The sequence below is a fragment of the Notolepis coatsorum genome (genome assembly GCF_963971535.1).
Source record: "Notolepis coatsorum genome assembly, chromosome: 19".
Taxonomy (NCBI): Eukaryota; Metazoa; Chordata; class Actinopteri; order Aulopiformes; family Paralepididae; genus Notolepis; species Notolepis coatsorum.
The window spans coordinates 33439755-33464690 of NC_140183.1; the positions used below are offsets into that span (position 1 = coordinate 33439755).

Below are 24936 nucleotides of genomic sequence, written 5' to 3' on the forward strand. Positions count from 1 at the left end.
TTTACAATACAATCCATGTAAAAAAATTGTACATTTACACACACACAAAAGAGAGGGAGAATAGCTTTAGCAGACTCAATACTTTTTTAAGGTTAACAGTTTGTAGTGTGGTAGTGAAAGGTTAACGTTTTGTAGTGTGGTAGTGAAAGGTTAACCTTCTGTAGTGTGGTAGTGAAAGGTTAACCTTCTGTAGTGTGGTAGTGAAAGAGCTAACCATTTGTAGTGTGGTAGTGAAAGATTAACCTGTAGTGTGGTAGTGAAAGGTTAACCGTCTGTAGTGTGGTAGTGAAATGTTAACCTTCTGTAGTGTGGTAGTGAAAGGTTAACCTTCTGTAGTGTGGTAGTGAAAGGTTAACCTTCTGTAGTGTGGTAGTGAAAGTGTTAACCCTTTGTAGTGTGGTAGTGAAAGTGTTAACCCTTTGTAGTGTGGTAGTGAAAGGGTTAACCTTCTGTAGTGTGGTAGAGTGAAAGGTTAACTCTTTGTGTGGTAGTGAAAGGTTAACCTTCTGTAGTGTGGTAGTGAAAGGGTTAACCTTCTGTAGTGTGGTAGTGAAAGGTTAACTCTTTGTGTGGTAGTGAAAGGTTAACCTTCTGTAGTGTGGTAGTGAAAGGTTAACCTTCTGTAGTGTGGTAGTGAAAGTGTTAACCCTTTGTAGTGTGGTAGTGAAAGTGTTAACCCTTTGTAGTGTGGTAGTGAAAGTGTTAACCTTCTGTAGTGTGGTAGTGAAAGCGTTAACCCTTTGTAGTGTGGTACACTTCTTTATTTAGAAGAAAACGGTGCCAGCCACCATCTACAATCTGGCCTGCCTATCCCAGCGTCGTCGGACTGTAAACCAGACGTTCCTAGCCTGAGATACGTGAACACACAGCTCAGGTGCCGTACACCTCTCCAAAGTGATTCATGATGTTTCTGGGGGCTCCAAAACAGGCAAGCGGTGTCCGCTTTCAGCTCAGACACCTGGAACGCTCAAGCAGCCGAACCAGGCGGTACCACGCCATGTTCCAGGTCTGTTATCTCCACGCCCCTGGGTCATTTTCTTTACTATGTCGGAGAGACCATTCCAGTGATGGCGGCCAAATGCGACACTTAACTTACTGTACATGTTTTACGAAGATAGTTACATTTTTTGTTCTTTCTCTCGTTTTCCACCCAAGTGTGGACGGGAAGAAAAAGAAGAGGGGGGGCTTTTAAATCAGGATGTTGGGCTCAGCGGTCAATGACTGTCAGCATTGTCCCAATCCTACTCCCCACCTAACGACACAAACAACTAGGCTATGTACGTCTGGACTAAATCATATCAGACGACACAGATCCACACAGCTGTGGGTTCCTTGGGACAGCATCTGACCAAATGAGGATCTGTGGTGTGGTCTCATGTAGGTCTATTTATAGACCTTTTTATTTTTTTTTGATTATATTTAAGTATATAATCAACCACAGGAAAAAAGGCACATAATGTATGTTATAGCCATAAGTAATATATTTACATATTGTATTGTCCAGAAGCCAGGCGAGTGCTCTCAGTGTATCTATAACCATGCTCATAGTTAAGAGTTATGGTTAGTTTTAACACTTAACAGTTATGGTTAACTTAAGACATAAAGTTAGGGTTAAGGTTAGGGTTCGATCTCCAGCAGGGGACCTTAAAGGTTTTCTGAAAACATAGAAAGTAAAAAATAAATATATATAATATATGTACATATTTGTAATATGTACAGATGTTACATTTTCGATACAACACTTACTTATTTATGGCAATAACATAACGTAAATTATGTAGCCTACCTTCTCTCCTGTGGTGGATTGGTACTTTATTTAGCCTACATATTTGAAGCGTTCAGGTTGCTGTTTGAGTCATTGGTATGAAAAGGGAATCCCTGAACCAATTCTGTGTTCCAAGAGCTCTCATCACAGCAGGGTGAAACTCTCCGTACGGTCATGGTAGAGCTCTCATCACAGCAGGGTGAAACTCTCCGTACGGTCATGTGTTCCAAGAGCTCTCATCACAGCAGGGTGAAACTCTCCGTACGGTCATGGTAGAGCTCTCATCACAGCAGGGTGAAACTCTCCGTACGGTCATGTGTTCCAAGAGCTCTCATCACAGCAGGGTGAAACAAGGGCTGGGCGATAAAACGATAATTATCGCGATATATTTTAATAATTGATAACTATCGATAATAAAAATGATATCGATAATAAAAAAATTATAAAAAGTTATTTATTTGTATTGTGACCTGCAACAGGAACAGGGCAGCTTTAACACATTCACGGCCAGGGGTTGCCGTTTACCTTCTGGGTAGAACGGTTCAATGGGGCGCTTTTGTTCACTTGCGAGTGCTTAAAATATATTAAATATTATAGCTATGGATCTAATACACCCGTCGATTGTCAGTGAGTTGCTTCCAGTCAACATGCACAAAACAGATTGTTTTTTCATCCGTACATTTCGGTTTTATACCGTTTTCAATATGAGTATAGTTTGGGTGCTTCTTCTGAGTAATCCCAGGAAAAGATGCGATAATAGCGTTTTAGTGAAATCCACTTATCACATTGTCATTTTTCGCCTGATTATCTAATCATCCTGAAATCAACGTTAGATTATCGTTATGATGTCTCCTCATGCAAGAATTAAATGTGGTTTAGACCGGCGCGCCCCCACCCCCCTGCCACCAACGGCACACACATACACACATGGCTTCAATCGTGGGAGAAAGAAATATCAGATCAACGCAAGATTTGATATATAGTGTTCTTACCTTGTCTCTGATGTAATGCAAAAAAAAAGAATCCAATTATCTGATCGCCATTTGAAGTACTGGTCGCGGAGGTCCGTGCCACATTCTCCAGCATTGCATATGAAGGAGGGGGGGGTGGGGGGGGGGCAGCCTCGTAGATGTATCGTTGTAACAGGTTACCTCGCCGGAGTATTTAAACCCCTGCCCACACGGCTCAGCTCGGCCCAGGAAAAAAAATACATGGTTTCTAATGGAGTGCAATAGCGGCCACAATGCGTTAGGGGGCGGTATTGACCGTCTGCAATCGCAGACACACTCAGAACACAAGGTGCCTCGATGAATTATGAATGGCAATAGCGAATAAAAGAAATAACGAGTTCAAAACGTATATATTAGGGGTCTAACGGTACGTGTATTTGTCCCGCGAATTTACGGTACGGCCGTCACGGTGCGGTATGTGCAGCCATACGACGAATACGTGACAGCGCAAGCATACCAGTCGCGCATGCAGGCACTCGCGAGGTCCGTGCGAGAACAGCGCGTGTGGCCGGGCACACAGAGTCTGACTTCAGAGCGAGCGAAAGTGCACGGAGAAAGGCACATTTACATTAGAAGAACAGCTGCAGGGTCATTACAATTGTACAGTTTTTTTCGTTTTCTTGTTCGCCCGATAATGTTAACCAAATGAAACCAATGGAAAGACACACACGCCGCACATCGCCAACACACACACACGCCGCACATCGCCAACACACACACACGCCGCGCATCGCCAACACACATGCGTCGCCAACAAACAACAACAACATTCTCCCCCGCCAGACTCACGCTGATCAAATAAAAAAAAGAAACATACTTTTTTGGACTGATCATCTGAGCTCCTCTCCAGTTGAACTGCTATTGTGTTTAAATCCAAATAATCCTCTGCCATTGTTGTGTAACATGTCATCTGTTCTCTAGTCTTCAGTCTCGGCTTCACGTGAAGTTAAATCCTCTCTAGAAGTGAAACTGAAACTTAGCAAGCCTATAAGTTGTTAAAGGGGCACTAGCAATTAATTTACTCTGGATGCCTGAACACAGAATGACACCAGTATCACTGACTACCACGGCAAGCCTATAGAAAATTATTCTATTTAATAATAATAATTATCATAAATATAATATATAAATGTAATTACATTTTTTTTTTAAGAATTATTATATTAATAATAATTATAAATATTTTTTTTCTGTTTACCGAACTTGTACCGAACCGTGACCCCAATACCGAGGTACGTACCGAACCGTGGCTTCTGTGTACCGTTACACCCCTAGTATATATACACGTGATTGGCCATCAAGTGCTGGCTCCCAATCATATATACGTGAATGGGCCCGGGTGTGTTAATACCAGAGACAGTGGACAGACTTGTCTTTCTTGCCTGCAACTTAAAGTAATGGCTTTGCTTGTCCAAATGACAATACTGACCAAATTGAGATTTATTTTTCTCTTGACCATTTATTTAGCTTGCTTTCTAATTTAAAATACAGTTTGAAACCATCTGTACACAGTAGGCTATGTGTGCTAGCAGAGCTAGTCTCCAGTCGCGAGTCATGGTGCGGTGGTTTGTACACCAAAAAAGCACCAAAAGATAGAAAAGAAACTAGCAGAGCCAGAACTATTCAACTCCCCTGGAGCCACAGGTACTTTCGCTTTCAAACCAGCTGCAGCCTGAGAACTGGAGTGTGAGGGGCTGTAACACTAAAGATGGCGGCAACGAGAAAAATGGCTGCAAAATAAACATACATTTGTTGTTTAAATAATAATAATTTTAAAAAAGTATCTTTTTCTTACTAATAAAAATTGATAATTATCTATATCAAATGATATGAAAATTGTATCGTGATAACATTTTTGGCCATATCGCCCAGCCCTAGGTGAAACTCTCCGTACGGTCATGGTAAAGCTCTCATCACAGCAGGGGTGAAACTCCCGTACGGTCATGGTATTTTCAGTAGCTGTGTTTCCATCAATGTATTTTAAGTATTGCATTGGAAATGCTTAATGGAAACTGCTAAATGAAATAAAACATCCTCAATTACGCAGAAAAAGGTTTTCACGCTCGCTTGGGGTGGTTTTTGGAGATATCGCTAAACAGGTCAAGTGAGGAAATGCACATATTGAATAAATAATCTGATTTTGTTGTACACACATTCTTAACCTCTTAAACCCTAGCCATATTTTCAGAAAATTCTCCTAAAAGTACATACCCAATCAAATGGAAGATTACTCCACTTCTAAAAGGTCCATTTGCATGTTCTTGGGATCTAGGGACATCTATGGACCTCAGGGAATGTATTCACAGTGTCAGAAATATTGTGTCTGTTAATATGCTTGAGATTGTAATGAACCAAAGGAGAATATAAATAATTATTATATATAAATTGTTTCCATCTTTGACGGTGAATAACACCATGCCAGGTGTGAAAATTTCTCTCTGCATCTTCTTGACATCAAGGGTACTAAAAATCTAAGCAAATGAATAAAGGGCAGATGATTTACAGGGGGTTTTGTAGATACAGTACTGAATTCTGCCATCCGGACACATGCAATTTGAAATATGAATATAGAATATCAGGCCTATAAATGACCTTATTATGGTCAAGTCATACATCTATGGATCGGGCCAAATCTCCTCTCTTCCCAATGTCAGAGATAAATCTGGATTTAGTACCACTAGGCGCCTGTTACAGGGCAGCAAATAGCGTGAATGAAATCTACTGTTTTTTTCCCTAGACGTTCACAGAAAGGTAAAGAAACTATATAAGTTGTATTTTATGGCAATAACGTTCAGGTTTGTTCAACCCGTCAGGGGCGTCCTGGTGGCGCACAACTATAGGACACATACCGTGTAATCGCAATGTCCTGGGTTCGAATCTGGCCCAGGACATTTGTTGCATGTCCTCCCCCTTCTATCTACCATCACAACCACCACCATCACAACCACCATCACAACCATCATCATAATACACAGTCAGTCTACTGGTCCAATTCTACAGTCATGATCCAGAGCATCCTGCCACTGTCCATTATGGTCTGATATGGAAACACATCTAAGCACACAATAAAGAAAATTATAGAATTACATAATTATAACCAGCAAAGATCATAGGCTTAGGCTGCAACCCCCCCCCCCCCCAAACATGCACACACAAGACCACGCATGATCCTCTCCACCCTGCTCTCCACCTCCCCTCTGGGAGAAGGTACAGGTCACTAGAGGACAGAACACCTTGACCCGATAATCTTCACCAATACGCAGCTGATAAAAACACAAAGGTCAGTCTAGGGTATATGGAGTTGTGTACTGTCTGTACATTTTTCTTTTCTTTTTGTACGTATGTCCTTTATGTTTCCACCGGTGTTGTATGTGGTGTATTGTTACAGAGCTCTCCTTCCCCTTCAAATCATCTCTCCATCCGCTGACCTCTAACCCTAACCTGCTACACGGTCAGGACAATGGAGCTCAAAGGGACAAGGTCAACCACACCGCAGCACCTGAAAGGGAGAGGTCACCGGGATGCTTACGTGGCTGCAGCAAGGTTAATGGAATCTGTAACCACGCGCAAATGCTACCCATTCATCATTGTGAGGGGAAAAAATAACAATAAAAAAGAAAAGAAAAAATAAGTATTGAATTTATTTTTTTTAAATGGCAATTATATAGATTGTGGGCCTTTACGAATAGTAACACATTTATAAATACTTTATTTTACATCCTCGTTGTCCTTGTACTTATTCATCGCATGTTACTTTTATTTATTTACTTGTATTTGAAGCTTCTTATTCTCAGGCTACTGACTGGACGCTTTCTGGTCCTGCACAGCTCAATGAGTAGAGTGCTTGGCACTAACATTGACAGGGTTAGGGGTTCCATTCCCAAAAAAGGCTCATTCATTGCTCATTCATTGTTCACAACAACTACTTACTGTGTTGTTGGTTATTCTAGAATTTGAACTTTATCATTCTTCATTCTGGCTACTTGCTGTCTTGTTGGTGGTTCTAGAATTTGAACTTTATCATTCTTCATTCTGGCTACTTACTGTGTTGTTGGTTATTCTAGAATTTGAAATGTATCATACTTCATTCTGGCTACTTACTGTGTTGTTGGTGGTTCTTGAATTTGAGCTCATTCTACTGTATTTCTGAATAAATATCCCTGATTTGATAAAGTTTGGGAAATGTTGTTAGATTGGAAGTAGGCAGTAGTGACTATAAGTCGTGCTTTTATTTCCATAACTAGGCCTGATATCCACTAAACATATTGTAAGTAATTCTGAAATATAATGCATCTGCTAAAATATCTCAAATATAATGTGATGCCAAATGTTATTACCATTATAAATTAAAGGGGCACTTCACCAAAAAAAATGCTGATTTATTTTGCTGATAATCTCACACACATCCAAAAATCGATTTTTTTTATCGTTTTTTTGCACAGTTATTGACAGTAAATTAGTTTAACTTTGAATAATGAATATGGCCACCAGTGATGTCATCGGGGACATTGAATCCTTGTGTTGTGTTAATTACAGCTCCATGAAATTATGTAATAATAAAAAATTAAATAAAACAATACCTTAGACTTGTTTTATAGGGACTGCTACCTTATCATTTCATGGAGCTGTAATTAACACAACATGATTCACTGTCACTGGTGGCCATATTCAAACTCATTTACTCTCAATAACTGTCCAACTAAATAACGTTTGCAAAACTGTTTTGGATGTGTGAGATTATGTGAAAAATAAATGAGCATTGTTTCTTTGGTGAAGGGCCCCTTTAATAAGTAAACACTGACCACATTCTCCCATATCCATGGTATAATGAGCATATACACACAGCTATGATTCTAATTCCTTTTCACAAGTCAGTATCACTCCGTGTCTGAGGAAAGAAAATGTTAGGCTGCTAAATTAGACTGGTCTACGGAGGAGACTGGGACTCATGCATGCCGAGTTAAAAAGGAGGAATCTTCTTGGTGCCAAGATTGGGGAAGCCCTTGTGTCACGGCATGCACGTATGCCCATATATGGACCAAGAGTGGCTCAAAATGTCCGTTATCATCATCTGAATCAGACGGATAAAGTGATGATTTTATCCAGTTTATTTGATTCCACTAAATTAATTAATCTAGCTACTAACTGGGGAGACTGATGAATGACATGATATATATATACAGGAATATATAGCAGGACGATCGGTTACGTTAGTTAATAAACTCACGTTGAACAGGGATTCCCAGTTAAACTGGGCGTCAACCCCAGTCCTGTTGCAGCCGCTCAATCTCCAAAAACGTTGGAGCAAGTTTCCAAACAGGCATTATTTGGACGAACTGACTACATATTTGGAATCTAAATGGGTACATTCTCACCTGAAAAAAAATATAAAAATTTTATAATAATGGTCCTAGGACGTACATTAAGACAGAGGTCGGCCTTGGTAAATAGTTGGCATATCAGCCCAACTATGAAGAAAATTATGTCAGCTAGTTGTTAGTGTGTGTGTTGCATAGCAGGCAGCCAGGAGGGCCCATTTCATTTTGAACATTATTATTTACTATTAAAACATTTTAATTGAAGTGTGTCTTACTTTTATATTGTCATAGCCTACTTGGTAACCGTTTTAGAAAAGCAATAGCTCACTTCAGGCCGGGCCAAACTACGCCTTAACTATGATATAATAACCATATACCATGGCCTGTCGTGAGCTATTGCTTAAATGTCACACTAGTTGTTCCATGTGTTACTTATTACATGATGTCACACTGGTCGTTCCATGTGTTATTACATGATGTCACACTGGTCGTTTAATGTGTTAATACATGATGTCACACTGGTCGTTCCATGTGTTATTACATGATGTCACACTGGTCGTTTAATGTGTTAATACATGATGTCACACTGGTCGTTCCATGTGTTATTACATGATGTCACACTGGTCGTTTAATGTGTTAATACATGATGTCACACTGGTCGTTCCATGTGTTATTATTACATGTCACACTGGTCGTTCCATGTGTTATTACATGATGTCACATTACTCTTTAATGTGTTATTACATGATGTCACACTGGTTGTTCCATGTGTTATTACATGATGTCACACTGGTCGTTTAATGTGTTATTACATGATGTCACACTGGTCGTTTAATGTGTTATTAACTTATTACATGTTAGCTGGTGCATGTTGAGCCACAGTAACGGAGGTTCCGTTGAGAAAGAGACTTGGACATCATATCAAGGATGCTTTCCTGGGGGTATCATGACATTTTCTATAGCAGAACCGACTGAACTCACACGACACAATAAAACTGTGGGGAGCAACAGTGCACACAAACATTCTACGCCTAGAAAAAGATAATGTCCCATTCATTGCCAATAAAGCTGCTTTAAGCTGTGCATCCCAATGACATCACATGACGACTAACTAATAATGACTGGACTGTCCCAGACTGAAGACCATAGGATTTCCCTGTTTGTTATTGAACGGTATTCCCCTTTAATATCACATACTAGGTCAAAGGTTAGCCATTTTCATTGGTCAAACAAGGCGAAGCATAGTATGCCATGTGTGCATACATGGCTATCGGCTACATACAAGCATGGGTCATAGGGAGACCACTGTTTAAAGGGTAGGCTCAGACTCCTGGACCACAGGCCCTATTCCCTACCCACCAGTGATGTTGTCCTCTCTCAGCATAGTCCATGCTGCTCCTCATACCGGAAACCTGTGCCCCCGGCTAGTTAGCCACAAAATGAATGTAAAGTCAATGGGGCCACACGTCAATCTGGACAAGCCCTGAAATAAAACGCTAAAAGCTACTTTTTTTGTATGATGGTAAATGGTACATGGTAAAGAGCTTTTTTACAGTGGCCCCTGTTAACTTGACATTATTTTTGTGGCCCCATTAACTTTACATTCATTTTGTGGCTAATTAAGGAGGAGTAGGGTGTCCAGTATGAAGAACAGCATGGACTGTTGAGAAAAGGACATCACTGTCTGTTTAGTACTCTATGGATACCAGGCCTATTGATAATTGATAATGATACAAAAAAAGCATGATTTATACTGTCTACTATTACTATTGTATCTATTTAACCAAGTTTCCCAAACTGTATCATGTCAGGGACCCCTAAAAGTAATAGGGCATAAATGCCCCATTTGATTGTGTTCCCCGTAGGAGAGGATGTTTTGTTCTTAGATATGGTTTTACTGCAGAATTGCATCGCTTGACTATGGATCTCTGCTGTGGGCTGGGAGATAACAAAAATGAGTGTCACCAAAATACTAGGAAGTTATACATTCTCATTGGTGAATGAAACCACAGTGACATTAAACTAGCCTTCTTCTCAAGGAACCATGATAACCAGCACTGCTGGACTAAACCTTGTCATTCCTCAATTTAAAGTTCTATTGTGGGTCCCAGTTGATTTTTTTTCTTTTTCTTTTTTTATTCCTGGAAAGAATGGCGCACTACCTCTGCAAGAGTCATTGTCTCAGACTGAGAGAATGTAACAAAACGAGAGTTCAAGTTCAAGTTCATGAACTTAGTCTACTGTGAGAGATGACCTTTCTATAGAAACAACTTTTTTATTATTATTATTATTATTATTATTATTATCTTAATCCAAGGAATGGGCTTGCGGGGGGATAATGTCGTTTTCAGAAACAAAAGGCAAACAAATGTGATATATCAACGAAAGCATAACATCGCTGCTCTCTATCCGGTGTTTTTGTGTTACTCTGGGATCAGGAACGCTCGTTTCCTCGCTTCAGTAGTTCATGCAATAGTCTACCACTTGTCATCGCAGAGCCAGGGTGGCCATTTGCATGCATATGAAACAAGTTGAGGAGGGTGAACCACGTCTTCACTTACGTAAATGGCTGATGATGCATTTTGAATTCATTTTATTGTATGACATCTGCACACATTTACTTCCAACGGCCGCGACTCTGTATACCTCCGCAGTTCACTCCAAAAAAATGTCACAGTCGGGATTAAAAACTACACTAACACTTCTTGTTATTATCCAATGCACGAGATTAAAACAAAAACAAAGTATTTGAGCCAGGATGGCGGTTTTTATTGACATGTTCGTTGTGAAGACGTGTAGGTTATAACCTCAAGGGACTCGCGATTAAACAATAAGCGGATTCCGCTCCATGTATCATTATCAGAATATGTATTAAAACAATGTAAACATGTGACGTTAAAACGCATTGTTATATCCCGTAAACTGGATATATTATGAAATGTTATATTTTCATTTTTTTTTTTTTTAACTAAAAATAACTGCTCCGGAGCGGTATATCTATCCTATAAAGACCGTTACCGTTACTATCAAACACTCAATACTACTACCCTCCCAACTTCCCCGGTTGAGGCGTCAGAACCGTATCGAGAGCCTGATAACAAGAGAGGCGGAGGCTGCTAGTTCAACTCCGGTCCACATAGCAAGGCCGCGGCAGAGTCCTCGGTCTCACCTGACTCGCCTTCGCCCCCGCAGGTCTCACTGGCTCCGGGTTGAGTCTCTGGGATCCTCGGGGCTGCAGAATAAACTCCACACACAACCAGTCAGTCCCAGGCACCGCGGCACGCGCTGATACAACCGCGCTGATTGGGTCTCGACGAGGCTCTCGTGCTCCCAGTCCGCAGCCAGACAGACACGTTATTGGTCCGCGCGCTCGTGTCGCTGACGCGCCCTCCCGAAGGTGTGTTGTGTCGCGTTCGATTATAACTCGGAGGTCGGAAATTCCAATTTATAACTAGGAAACATTTGATACAACTCGGAGTTCCTAGTCGCAAATTCGGTTATGCTATATCAACGTCTCAGTTTTAGCCACGGCGTCATGATTTGACGTAATTACAACATGGCCACTCACGTCATATACACGTTGATGCTGTCAGTGGGTGTTTTACGAGTACATTTGTAAGTATATTAGCTATATATCGTTGTAAACTGTATTTGTGAGTTGTGGTTCATACGAGACAAATTGTAAGGTCTATTACCAAAAAAGCTTAGTGTGAGCATCCATGTTGTTCCGGCTTTGTAGCTCGAATTCACATAGGTGGAAGATGACGGGTTTCCCCACTTCCAACTTCCCACCCCTGACCATAAACGAATGCAGCATTGTTGTGTGAAGGGGAGGGGAGAAAAAGTGGAGTAGAGGATGTCGCGTCGCACCGCCCGCCAGTCATGCCAACAATGCAATAGATTTTTTGTGTTACATTCCAAATAACAATGTATCCATTTTGAATGAAACATCGTTACCCCGTGTTGATTGACGAATATTTCCGCAAAATACAGACTATTACATTATCTGAAAAGTAATTAAGAGTTTTATAAGCAAATTAATTTGATAGGCGAACCAATCATTTCGATGTTATTCATGGTTGGGGTTTTACTTTGAAGTTTGGCATACATTTTGTTATTTAGGAGTCAGGTCTTTCAAACGGTCACGTTTCATTCCTTCAACAGGCCTACGGATTTAGTAATACCTACTAGACTACTCTACTATTCAGCACCAGCTATCCTACATTCTACAAACAAATAATTTTCAGAGGCAAAGTACAAACATTCAATACTTTTAAATAAAGCTTTGTTTGTCATTGCAATGTCATTTCCATTGGTCATCATACACATAATTAATCATAGTATTAGTTGAAACAGTCAATTCTTTTGTTGATAAATCACATAACCATTAACCAATATTGTTCATATTGTTCCCTTTTGGGAGAATTCAACCGCTCTGGTTGTAGATGGTAAAGACTGGCCTCTGCAACAACACCACCAAGCGGCGGTGTACCGCTACTACACACCTTATTTACAGTATAGATAAAGAACGTCAACCTACTTACTACCCGCTGTCTTTACACAATCCAATACTTTTAGTGGGCGAGCGGAGATCCAGGACGGGTTTTGTTAGTAACCACTTTGTGAAACTCAACGGGTATGTGAGCTCAACACTAGAAGTGCTTTGCATTCTAAAATGTCCGATGGCCAACTTAACCCTTACCGTGACTGATGGAACAGATTGTTTTGAGTATACTGGTTATGAGGGCAGGGTGTTGGTCGGCCAGTAACACATTGATCTGAGTGACTGGCAGCCTACAGTACCACCAACCTAAACTGACCCACCAGCAAATGCCGTGTAACAATGAAAACTACACACACATATTGACATCATTCAACATTTATTAGTGTAAATGTAAAAAAAAATTAAGTTATGTGTTAAAAGCAGTCTTTGCATAGGAGCGAGACAGTATACATTTAGGAGTGAGATGGTATACAATTCAGAAGACCTACATTGAGAAAATGCTTCCCTCGTAGGTACAGTACAACTGTGTTGTGAAAATAATGCTGGTGTTTGGACATTTCCCCCTAAAGATAATCCAACTCCTCTCACCGAAGCCCGGTCGGCTTAGGAGTTATCCAGACGGAACTGAGAGCAAGCGCCATGGGCATGAGCCAGAGAAACAGGAGAGGAAAGCAAATCAAACAGACAGAATGTAAACACAGAAAGCACAATGAAAGAGGTACAGTGGGGGAAAGGACAAAAGACATGACAGTAAATATTTACAGAGGTTCAAAACAGTTGTGCAGTCCTGACCGCAGACATTCAGGACTCCCCCCAACCATTTAAAATGCAAAACATATGGACGTTAATCACCTTTATACATATAAGGCATCGTTGCCCATTTGACCGTTCGGTTCTTTTCCTCGTGTTAACTGGACCCTACTTTCTTGTGTCCCAATGTTCATAGCTAGTATCGTCTCTCCCTTTTCACCCTGTGTTTCACCAGAGAAGCACTTTAATGGAGTAAACATCAGATAAAACCACAATAAAATCCCAAGTGGCCCACAAGAGTAAAAAAAAATTATTAATAAAAACAGCTGAAATGGTATACAGTACAGAGAGCAGCACTGTCACGTAGGGTTGGTAGTCATGTGCGGACCGCAGCTTGACTGCTATATGGAAGTGTTTCTATTTAAGCACAATCTATACATTATGTATGACAGAGAGGCCTAGGGAGATTCTGAATGGGTACATGGGAACAGCAGAGGAAATACGATTAGGATGCTGCTGTATAACATGGCGGAGGATATTATAAAACGAGAGAGATAACAAGTGGAAGTAATTAATCAATAAAAACAAGGTCATACATACACTGATACGAGATACCAGAGGTACACTGTATGTGTTTATGTGCATGGCCCTTTTTGGTTATAATTCCTCAACATAGAATAAAGCTGCTCATGTGAGTTAAAGGTGCTTAACCTCATGTGATTAAATCATTAAAAAAATAATTGCCAGTCCAAAATGAATGTAGTTTACATGTTGCAGGTATGTATCCCCTCCCCACTTCCCATTTCCCCATGTGGAATACACCTGATTGGATAAATTACATGCTGGTGCTCTAGTGTGACATCTAGTGGCTGAATGTTACCTATAGCACCTTTAACTCAATCTGCGCCAACGTTTATATACGTGTTTGCTCGACAACCGTTGAACGCCAACCACGTATATATATACGTTATTTGGTCCGTTTTCCTTTTTCTCGATTTTAATATTCTACTCAATGTCAATGTCACGGACCTGTATGTTTCCGTTAAAAGGCATACTGGGACCCAGATGGTATAGTACCGGCCATATCCTGCTAGGTGGCAGTATCGAGAGTGCAGTAAACCCTGTTTCAGACAGTGTTACATTGAAACCCCACCGGGCGGAGAATGTTAGTACAGGGAAGTCTAGAGGTTCACTCGATCACATTGAAAAGTGTCCGGGACACTCGATGCATGTGTTGTGCCGGATTATGTCGTGGACCAGATGGACATCAGATGGAGATCAAGCAATTGGAATATTCTTTTTGGAATAGCCCCAATCAAAGGTAAGGACTATCGGACGTCAATTCCAGCTTGATCCTGCAATGCTTTCATAACGATCCATCTGATCAGCGCGTGTAGTGTTCAAAACGAATGCCGTTACTGGCAATCAAAGCATCAGGAACGACCCCCCCCCCCCCTTTCATGATGAAACATAATACCTATTATATACATTTGATTGGAAATAGTAGCGTGTCCAGGGATGAAACGCCAATGCTTTTAGTAGAATTCACGTAGCGCCCTATAACTCAGCTTTCCAGGAATTAGCCCGGATCACTCCGAAACTATACTTATATTCACCACGGGATAACGCACAAACGTATACATGAAAAAAGTTATTATTTTTTGCATGTTCGACGGAAGATACCGACTGTCAAATGACCATAGTATTGTCTCCTTAGCTATAATATAGAATATAGATATAGCTCTACAAACAAGGTGACGCACCCCTATCTTTAAAGCGTGGCCTAGCTAGAACAGGATGAGGAAAATCCCCGGCGCTGAATGAGTTAAAGATAAAAAAGAAGAAAAAAATAAATTGAAATATCTTAACATTGCCAAGTTCACTTTTAAAAACAAGTCAAATGCAATCCGTTACCTAATCTCAAAGCCTAAGGAACATAGCTACCCAATACCCTGATATGACAGCTTAAAATTCATTCTGTATGGGTATCGGGTATGAATGCTCAGTTCTATTAAATACTTAAAGCCTTAATATGGTGCCATTATTACTTAATTTTCAGTACGTGAATCATATTTAATCCATTTCAGATAGCTAGCCATAATAAAAAACAGTATTCAAGAGACAACCTCTATTATCATTGCTGGTCCTGTGATGAAAGCTTCACTTGAAGATACATCACTTCAGCCATGTTGTGTTACTTATAACATCTCCCAAACTAGCTGGTGTTGGTAAATGTAACTTGATGAAGCTGCTGCTGTTGTTCTATGTCGTTCAGGCACGTAATCAATGTAGCAACTCATTGTTCTTTGTAAGTGCAAGGTTTTCACACAACAGGAATAATAAATGAAAATGTAGTCGTAGCAACTTATGAACAGATATAATATTGTGTACAAATCTTTTTGAAAAAAGGGCATGGCTATGCTCATTTCTTGAAGAACTTCTTGTTGAGGAGGAAGATGAGAAGGTTGACGTTGACCTTGGCCTTGTCAAACATCTTCATCACCGCAACGCCCTCGTACTGCAGCTGAAGCAGGTCCTGTACACACACACACACACAATGTTATGACGTTAAGGGTCCCCTTCACTCTTATTCAGGGCAAGCAGCAGCTGCTGATTCAAGTGAAATACAGTATAAATAACGTAAGGTTGGATTCAGTTAACTTCCTATTCAATCTACTGAATATTTAAACATAAAACACTTATATGCTGATGATATGCTGACTCTTAACTCATTCACTGTCAATGACGATTATACCCGTTATTGGCCGCCAATCGTTGAACGCCAACGAGTATACTCGTTATTTCTTTTATTCGATATTTCTATTCATTACAGACCCACTGACTCGGGGTTAACATTGGGAATCGCATTGAGAATGCCTAGGTGCAATACCGGCCGCATCACGCTAGACAGCGGTATCAAGCACCCTTTCTAACATTGTATCCTGGGCTGTGGGATGGCCAAGGGTTTCGGGTTACATTTTCCTTCTGCCGGTTACATTAAATCCGTCAAATATGCCCGATCCATATGTTATGGTGGATTATGCCGTCGAGCAAATGGACATTGAATATACCAGATGGCGATGAAACAATTGGAATATTCTTTTTGGATTACTCCCGGCCACAGGTAAGGGCGATTTGATGTACATTTTAGCTCGATCCTGCAATGCTTTCATACCGATCGGGCTGATAACCGTTTTTAGTGTTCAATGCGAATGCTGTTACTGACAATAAAATTATCAGAAACGACCCCCCCCCCCCTTTCATGCATTCATGATGGAACATAATAGCTATGATCTAGATTTGATTTCGGGATAATAGCGTATACAGCAGGGTTCCCACGCTTGCCTTGAAATTTTTTTCCATACTACCTCCTGATTTTCCAGGTACCATATTAAGTGATGATCTATAGGCCCCTGAAGTTTTCCGCCCCCATCCGCGCCCCCCTCCCCTCACACACAACCCCCTAGGACACCTGACTACTTACTTGATTTAAAAGATGTGCCAGTCAAGCCTACATTGTAAATGCTTAGAGATTATGTCTTATTGATAATATCAATGCATGAAATAATGCAACAAGCTGTAGATGAACAACAATTTATTGAACTGGAACACATGAGCACTGGGATTGATATATGTTCTCTCTTCCACTCCTCTCCTATCTCATCCTGTCCTCTTCTCTCCACACCTCCCCTCTCGTGTCCGCTCCTGTCTTCTCTTCCTACTCTTCTCAACTCCTCTCCACTGTTCTCCCTTTTCCTCTGTCATCCTCCTCTTCCATCTTCACGGCCTCTTCTCTTCCTGGCTAACTGGCTCGTTATGAGAGCTAACGTTGGCTAGCTACAGGGGATCATCCCTATGTTCCCTGGGTCCTATGTTCCCCGGGTTCTATGTTCCCCGCTTTGATTGATTAATAGATTGAACATTTTATAAATTTTTATTATTTTATTAATGATTAATGTCCGCCTTGTTTAGAACGGTTAAGCTTAGGCCCTCTTTCAAACTGGTTAAGGTTAGAGTTTGGAATCAGGGCTGGTGGTCTAAAATTTTCAATCAATCAAAGCGGGGAACATAGAACCCGGGGAACATAGGACCCGGGGGAACATAGGCATGCTCCCAGCTACTGTACCCGGCGCTGGCTAACTGGCTATCGTTATGAGAGCTAACGTTGGTAGCTACTGTACCTGGCGCTGGCTAACTGGCTCGTTATGAGAGCTAACGTTGGCTAGCTACTGTACCTGGCACTGGCTAACTGGCTCGTTATGAGAGCTAACGTTGGCTAGCTACTGTACCTGGCGCTGGCTAACTGGCTCGTTATGAGAGCTAACGTTGGTAGCTACTGTACCTGGCGCTGGCTAACTGGCTCGTAATGAGAGCTAACGTTGGCTAGCTACTGTACCTGGCGCTGGCTAACTGGCTAGTTATGAGAGCTAACGTTGGCTAGCTACTGTACCTGGGGCTAGCTAACTGGCTCGTTATGAGCTAACGTTGGCTAGCTACTGTACCTGGCGCTGGCTAACTGGCTCGTTATGAGAGCTAACGTTGGCTAGCTACTGTACCTGGCGCTGGCTAACTGGCTCGTTATGAGAGCTAACGTTGGCTAGCTACTGTACCTGGCGCTGGCTAACTGGCTAGTTATGAGAGCTAACGTTGGCTAGCTACTGTACCTGGGGCTGGCTAACTGGCTTGTTATGAGAGCTAACGTTGGTAGCTACTGTACCTGGCGCTGGCCAACTGCCTCGTTATGAGAGCTAACGTTGGTAGCTACTGTACCTGGCGCTGGCTAACTGGCTCGTTATGAGAGCTAACGTTGGCTAGCTACTGTACCTGGCGCTGGCTAACTGGCTCGTTATGAGAGCTAACGTTGGCTAGCTACTGTACCTGGCACTGGCTAACTGGCTCGTTATGAGAGCTAACGTTGGCTAGCTAGTTAGCAAGATTGCACTGCTTACTAACTAACGTTGATAAACCCAGGTTTACCACACAGTTAAAACACAGCTACTTACATTTGAGGATAAACTTGCATAAGAAGTTTCACTCAAGTTTCACTGTAGATGCCAAGGCTCCCTTGGCTCACCAAGTTGCCTGCATCAAATTCCAACATCCAATATACCATATAATAGGATGCCAAGAGCATGCTCTACAACATGGGATCCTCCATTTAAAGGGTTTTTATAAACTCATGTTAATTCTGTGCTCAATAGTTACATTTTATTACACATCATCCAATACAATTTTCCAGGACAACTGTTTCTATTTCCATGTAATTGGTCACTTTTGCTCAGTTTCCATGCCTTTCCATACCTGGAAAATGAACAAATTAATCCCATGTTTTCCATGTTTTCCAGGTACCGTGGGAACCCTGTACAGGCAAGACATGGCAACGGATGGCAACAATGGAATCGACGTATACTGCCATAACTAAGCATTTCATGAATTACACTAGGCCGCTCTAAAACCATACTTCACCATGGTATAACACAGGAACGTATAGATGGACAAATTATCTAAGAAACTCAATGTCAAATGACTATAGTATTGTATCCATGGCTATAATATAGAATAGATTTAGCTCTACAAACAAGGTGACTAACTCCCATGGTTTACAGCGTGGCAGTAGCTACCACAGGATAAGGCTAATCCCCAGCGGTCAATGAGTTAACAAAAGTCCTTTATCACTATAAAAGGATAAAGCCTATGTAATTGTATTGTTTTCTTATAAGATAAGATATTCCTTTATTGATCCCCTTGGGGAAATTCTGAATTTTTTCATAGGATATGTTATTGTCAACATAGCCTATGAAAAGACCAAAACCAATAATGCAATTATTCTACTTACAAAGTATGGTCCATCCAGCAGACTATATACATAGCTCATATCCAGAAGTCCTAGAACTCTATTGTTATCCAAAAACAGTTAAAACAAGTCACAGAGCAGTTCTGTTTGTTTTGGTCACTATAGTATAATTCATCACTGCAATGAACACATGCATTGTAGTTTTCCCCAGAACTACGGCATGAAGTGACAACGATCACCTTGGAAGTAGTTCTGGTTCAGACAGACTGGATGATAACTATCTTCATGAATGAATAGAATAGATCTTTATTGTCATTGTTACAGTTGTTACAACAAAATCCATTATAATTTTTTGTATTGTATTTGAATGAAAATCCACTTCCTGAATAAAAAAGTGAATTGAACCCTAATCAGAATGCTGATAATTTCTAGGTATGTCCCAATACCAATTTTTCAGACCAAGTATAAGTACTTACATTTGAGTATTTACCAATAGAGTAGCGATATGAGTATTTAATAAAACCATTACAGTTCTAACAATGACTTTGAAAACATGTCTTATTTTTATCAGATGTTTCTTACTTTCTGACAGTAACAAATAAAATATACAACATGACATTTTAAGTTAAAATAGAAATCATATTAAATAATATAAATATAATAAATGTTTTAATATTCAACATTCAACTTTGTGTTTTCCTGAACAAACGTTGCACTGAGTATTAGTATCGAGTACATGAGCACAGCAGTGTTTCCCACAGGATTTTGTGAGACTGTGGTGGGTGAACCTCAGACCCTCTAGGGGGGTCCGGGGGCATGCCTCCCCGGAGATTTTGTGTGTGTACATTTTAAAGTTAAATGCATCAATCTGGTGCACTTTGAGAGCAAAATAAAGAGGCTAGATCTATGATGAACTTTGTGCTCAAAACACAAAATCGACTAGACTAGTGCTTCCCAATCCTCTCCTCGAAGCACCCCAGCCGTTCAATGTATTTGTTAAATTCCACCACCAGCACACCTGATTCAACTTAACTAGCCCTTTATTAGTTGAATCAGGTGTGCTGGTGGTGGAATTGAACAAATACATGGAACGGCTGGGGTGCCTCGAGGAGAGGTTTGGGAACCACTGGCACTAGACTAGAGCATACATTTGAGCCATCAAAGAAATGAAGCAAAAGTAGTTACCTGTGTTGAACTGGTTTATTTTTTAGAAAATAAAAATATATACTGGATTACTATTACGACTACTACCACTGACAATACTACTGATGCATCCCTATTGGCAAACTTTATATAAAAAAAACAGTGTTTCCCATTAGACTGTGGTGGTCCGCCACAGTCTAGGTAATTAATGGGAAACACTGAGCACAGTATGGAACCCGGTACAGATGGTACTGTATAATCCCTACTGATTCCACATGAGTACAGTATGGGACCCGGTACAGATGGTATCAGTACAGTATGGGACCCGGTACAGATGGTATCGGTACAGTATGGGACCCGGTACAGATGGTATCGGTACAGTATGGGACCAGGTACAGATGGTATCAGTACAGTATGGGACCCGGTACAGATGGTATCAGTACAGTATGGGACCCGGTACAGATGGTATCAGTACAGTATGGGACCCGGTACAGATGGTATCAGTACAGTATGGGACCCGGTACAGATGGTATCAGTACAGTATGGGACCCGGTACATATGGTATCAGCACAGTATGGGACCAGGTACAGATGGTATCAGTACAGTATGGGACCAGGTACAGATGGTATCAGTACAGTATGGGACCCGGTACAGATGGTATCAGTACAGTATGGGACCCGGTACAGATGGTATCAGTACAGTATGGGACCCGGTACAGATGGTATCAGTACAGTATGGGACCCGGTACAGATGGTATCAGTACATCCCTACTGATTCTAAAAAGCTCCACGACTGGCAGGTCTGGAGAAATTCTTGTCAAAAAGTATGAGAACGGAGTGAAGCATCTGTGAAGCATCATAAATAAATCAAACCAATCAAATCTGGCCGGAGCAGAGCAGAAATAACAGAGTGCTTCTTTCAGGGGTAGCTGTGTGAGGAGCTTTGTTCAAATGGCATGGAAACTGACGCCAATTTGCTTAATTTATTTCACCGCCTGCCCGCCATCTTTAATTCCCTAGATCCCCATGTACGCCTTTCAATGAGCAGATGACCAATTCACTTTGACACTTTAAGTTTGGTTTGTTCTTTGTGCCGTCTGCTGTATTTCTCTCGACCTGTAAAATAGTTGCCCTCTGGGATAATAATAAAGTTGAACTTGGAACAATTCATCTTATTCACTTTGCAGCTAATGTTATATTGGTTGATGTTGATTGAATTTGGGGTACGGATGTGGAAGTGCCCATTGACTTCAATGTTAAAACCTCTATATAATAATGCCACCTCGAGAACCATAATAGACAAAACAACATGTCAGTCAAAGCAACAGACAGAATACACTATCAGTCAAAACAACAGACAGAATACACTATCAAAGTTATAACAACAGACAGAATACACTATCAAAGTTATAACAACAGACAGAATACACTATCAGAGTCAAAACTACAGACGGAAGACACTGTCAGAGTTATAACAACAGATGGAATACACCATCAGTTATAACAGACCGAATACACTAGTCAAAACTACAGACAGAAGACACCGTCAGAGTTACAAACTCATGATTACTTGACTCAGTTTTTCACCGCTGTAGTTTACGTGCTTTTTTAAAATAATGTATTAAAGACCAGACATAATCATACACACATTATCGCAATGGGTTCTAGTCTAGAGTAAAGTGCCTCACAATGGATTAAAATCTACAGTAACGTGCATCACAATGGGTTCTTGTCTACAGTAAAGTGCATCACAATGGGTTCTAGTCTACAGTAAAGTGTGAGTGCCTCTCTATTTAACAAGCTAACAGCTTCTGGAAAATATGCTGTTGTGGTGACTCACTTATCACGCACAATGGTGCAGACATTCACTGGACTTTAGGAGCGGAGTGAGGGCTCCTTTAAGACTGGGATTCTGGGGAACGGGGGTGTGTTCTTGTGTAACTTACATATGTCAGCTGTCAGCTGTCAGCTGGCTGCTGTCACTAGTATGAGTAACGTTAACGTCTCTGCACTCTTTTGGATGTATGTAAATATATGTTGGGAAAGTAAAGGAAAGAAGTACGAACTTGACTACCGTCTGCCGTTTCATCCTTTCTTGCGCTCCCACACTGTCTGTTTTAATCCTGAAACAGGTACCAGAGGGGAGGGTGTGGAACTGTAGTGTAGTGGGTGGTCAACATCAAGAAGGATGGCCTGGGCTTTCTGCAGTGCTGGTCTCAGACCAGTTTGTCAGACTCCTATAATCTGAGTGTAGTGGAAGGATGGCCTGAGCTTTCTAGTATAGGGTTTTCCCATTGTTGGAAGGCTCCCAAATCAGCAGACTATATTGTTTCAGGACATGTCAATCAATACATACTCAGGGTTCTGTGTATTCTGAAGCTAAAAGTGTCAAGTGACCACATATTGGACCATGATCGGTTCGACCAATTAGTGACATCACACATGCAACTCAGATTTCAGGGAGGAGCTCTTCCTCTCCAGGGGGTATAATGTGCAAACTGACTTCTGGATGCTAAGGGACTGTTGCAAAAGTGCACACTGAGAAATTTGAATATCTTACTTGGTGGCACTAATATGAGTGGGGGAGAAATCGCCCACATGGTCAACATCAAACAACATCAGTCGTCTCTAGTTTTATTATTTTTTTTAATGATAACTGCGTTCTGCAAAACTATGGCTCCCAGGGTGAAACAGTTAATATCCAACTCCAGTCTGTTGATGAATATGTTTTTTCCCCCACAATCATACTTATGACATACATTTGCATGTATGGGGGGTTGGGGTATTGCTATATGAGAGCTATATAGCAGCTGGGACATATTATTAATAGGAAGATTTCCATAACTCCTTGGAAAGAAAAGGCGAGGGGATATCAATAATTCAGTGTATCATCTTGGCCTTAGCCAATGCAGCAAGAAATTGGGTCAAGGAAGCATGAAAGCCTGTTGTCTTCGCCTATGTATTTAAACATACGATACACAAACAGCATGGAAGCCTGTTGTCTTCACCTATGTATTTAAACATACGATACACAAACAGCATGGAAGCCTGTTGTCTTCGTCTATGTATTTAGACATACAGACAGACAAACAAACAAACAAACCGGAAGGATGATGCAACATGGCTTTTCATGTGTTTTCATGCTAGACTTGTTATATGCTATGAACTAGGAATGCACAGATGTGATGCAGAGTGCATTAAATAGAATAATGTTAGGTGGGATAGAGCTCTCACATGTTCAAGTCATTATGATGACCAGCCCCAGCAGTGACGGATGTATACAACAGTGTTGCACAAAATTAATGACATGTGGGAGAATGGAGTGTGATGAATATACAGTAACACTACAGTATATACATGACAATAAGGATTGTGTGTAAACGTACAAGTGACAAGCGCAGGGCACAAAATTAACTTTTTGACTCACCGGCCAGTGGCAGGTAGATGGGAAAAATGTACCCGCCAAGCATATTTCTTACCAGCCATTTTTTTTAAATAAAATATATATATTATATAATCATACTTGTAGTTGTATTATCTGCGAGACATCGCCACCACGCAACAAGTCAAAATGCTCGCTATCTGCAAACAGCTCCACTGTCTGTGTGTATACTCGAGTAGCCTCCAGCTCCAGCAAGGATTCTCCGGCGCTGCAGCTGGACCCTATACTCTGCTTTGGTCAAATCACATTCAGCATGCCCTCATGCGATGGAAGCCAGGGGCTCGAATACGCATCGAATCAATGTTATAAGACATTGATATCAGGAGCTATCTGTAGCTACTGCTAGCCGGCTAGATAACGTTAAGACAACGCCTCAGTGAACTATTTAGTTTACTGGGACATTTCGTAGTGAGCTAACGTAAGCTACCTAGCCAACGGAGGTATCATGCACTACTAGACTATTGCTGGAGCATTTGTTGATATCAGGAGCTATCAGTAGCTAGCCGGCTAGATAACGTTAGACAATGCCTCATGTATTAAACTAAAAGTGAATAGTTGACTGGGTCATTTTGTAATGGTAGCTAACGTTAGCTCACGGAGGTCCCACTAGACTAGAGCAGTCAGCAGACTGCCCGAGGCAATAGCCTCTGTGTTTACACGGGTTTGGGAGGGGCAGGAGGAGGAGGAGCAGTGCGCTGCAGGTCTGTGTGCTTGAGACAGAAGTCAGCGAGTGAGAACTCTACTAAGAATTGGATCATGTTTTTCGATCGGTTTTCACATGACTATTTGGTTGCCCGCCACATGGCGGACAGACCTCTCAGTCTCACTCGCCAAACCTAAAATATGCCCGCCAATGGCGGGTGGCGGGCTATAATTTCATGCCCTGGACAAGCGTATACAACAGTATTGCACATTGGTACAGTATGTAGCAGTCATGGTTGACAGTGTAGACAGCAGGTAAGCAGATATGCAAAGTGGAATATTCAGGTTTATCAGTTGAGACACCTGATGGCCTGGTGGTAAAAACTGTCCTCAAGTGTGGTGGTCGGTGCAGCCAAGCTCCTGTATCGTCTGCCAGACAGTAACAGGGAGAACAGCTGGGTGGCTATGGTCGTTGATGATGCCGTGTGCCTTCCGCAGGCACCACTAATGAAAGATATCCTAGATGGCCGGGAGTCTGTTGCCAATGATGCTGTGCTTTGCCACCTCCA

General features: G+C 41.3%; 2 protein-coding genes across 2 annotated transcripts in view; both read right to left on the reverse strand.

Annotated features, from left to right (window-relative positions):
- Nucleotides 1-11393, reverse strand: part of LOC311246201 (transcriptional repressor p66-beta-like) — a 139451-nt gene extending 128058 nt beyond the window's left edge. The window contains exon 1 of the mRNA XM_084336318.1: nt 11263-11393. The gene's annotated coding sequence lies outside the window, so the exon portion shown is untranslated. The remainder of the gene's footprint in view (nt 1-11262) is intronic.
- Nucleotides 11394-12977: 1584 nt separating this feature from the next.
- The window catches only part of iqgap3 (IQ motif containing GTPase activating protein 3), a 143106-nt gene continuing 131147 nt past the window's right edge, over nt 12978-24936 (reverse strand). The window contains exon 38 of the mRNA XM_084336515.1: nt 12978-15883. Coding sequence (XP_084192641.1) covers nt 15770-15883 — 114 coding nt within the window. The 3' untranslated portion in view covers nt 12978-15769. The remainder of the gene's footprint in view (nt 15884-24936) is intronic.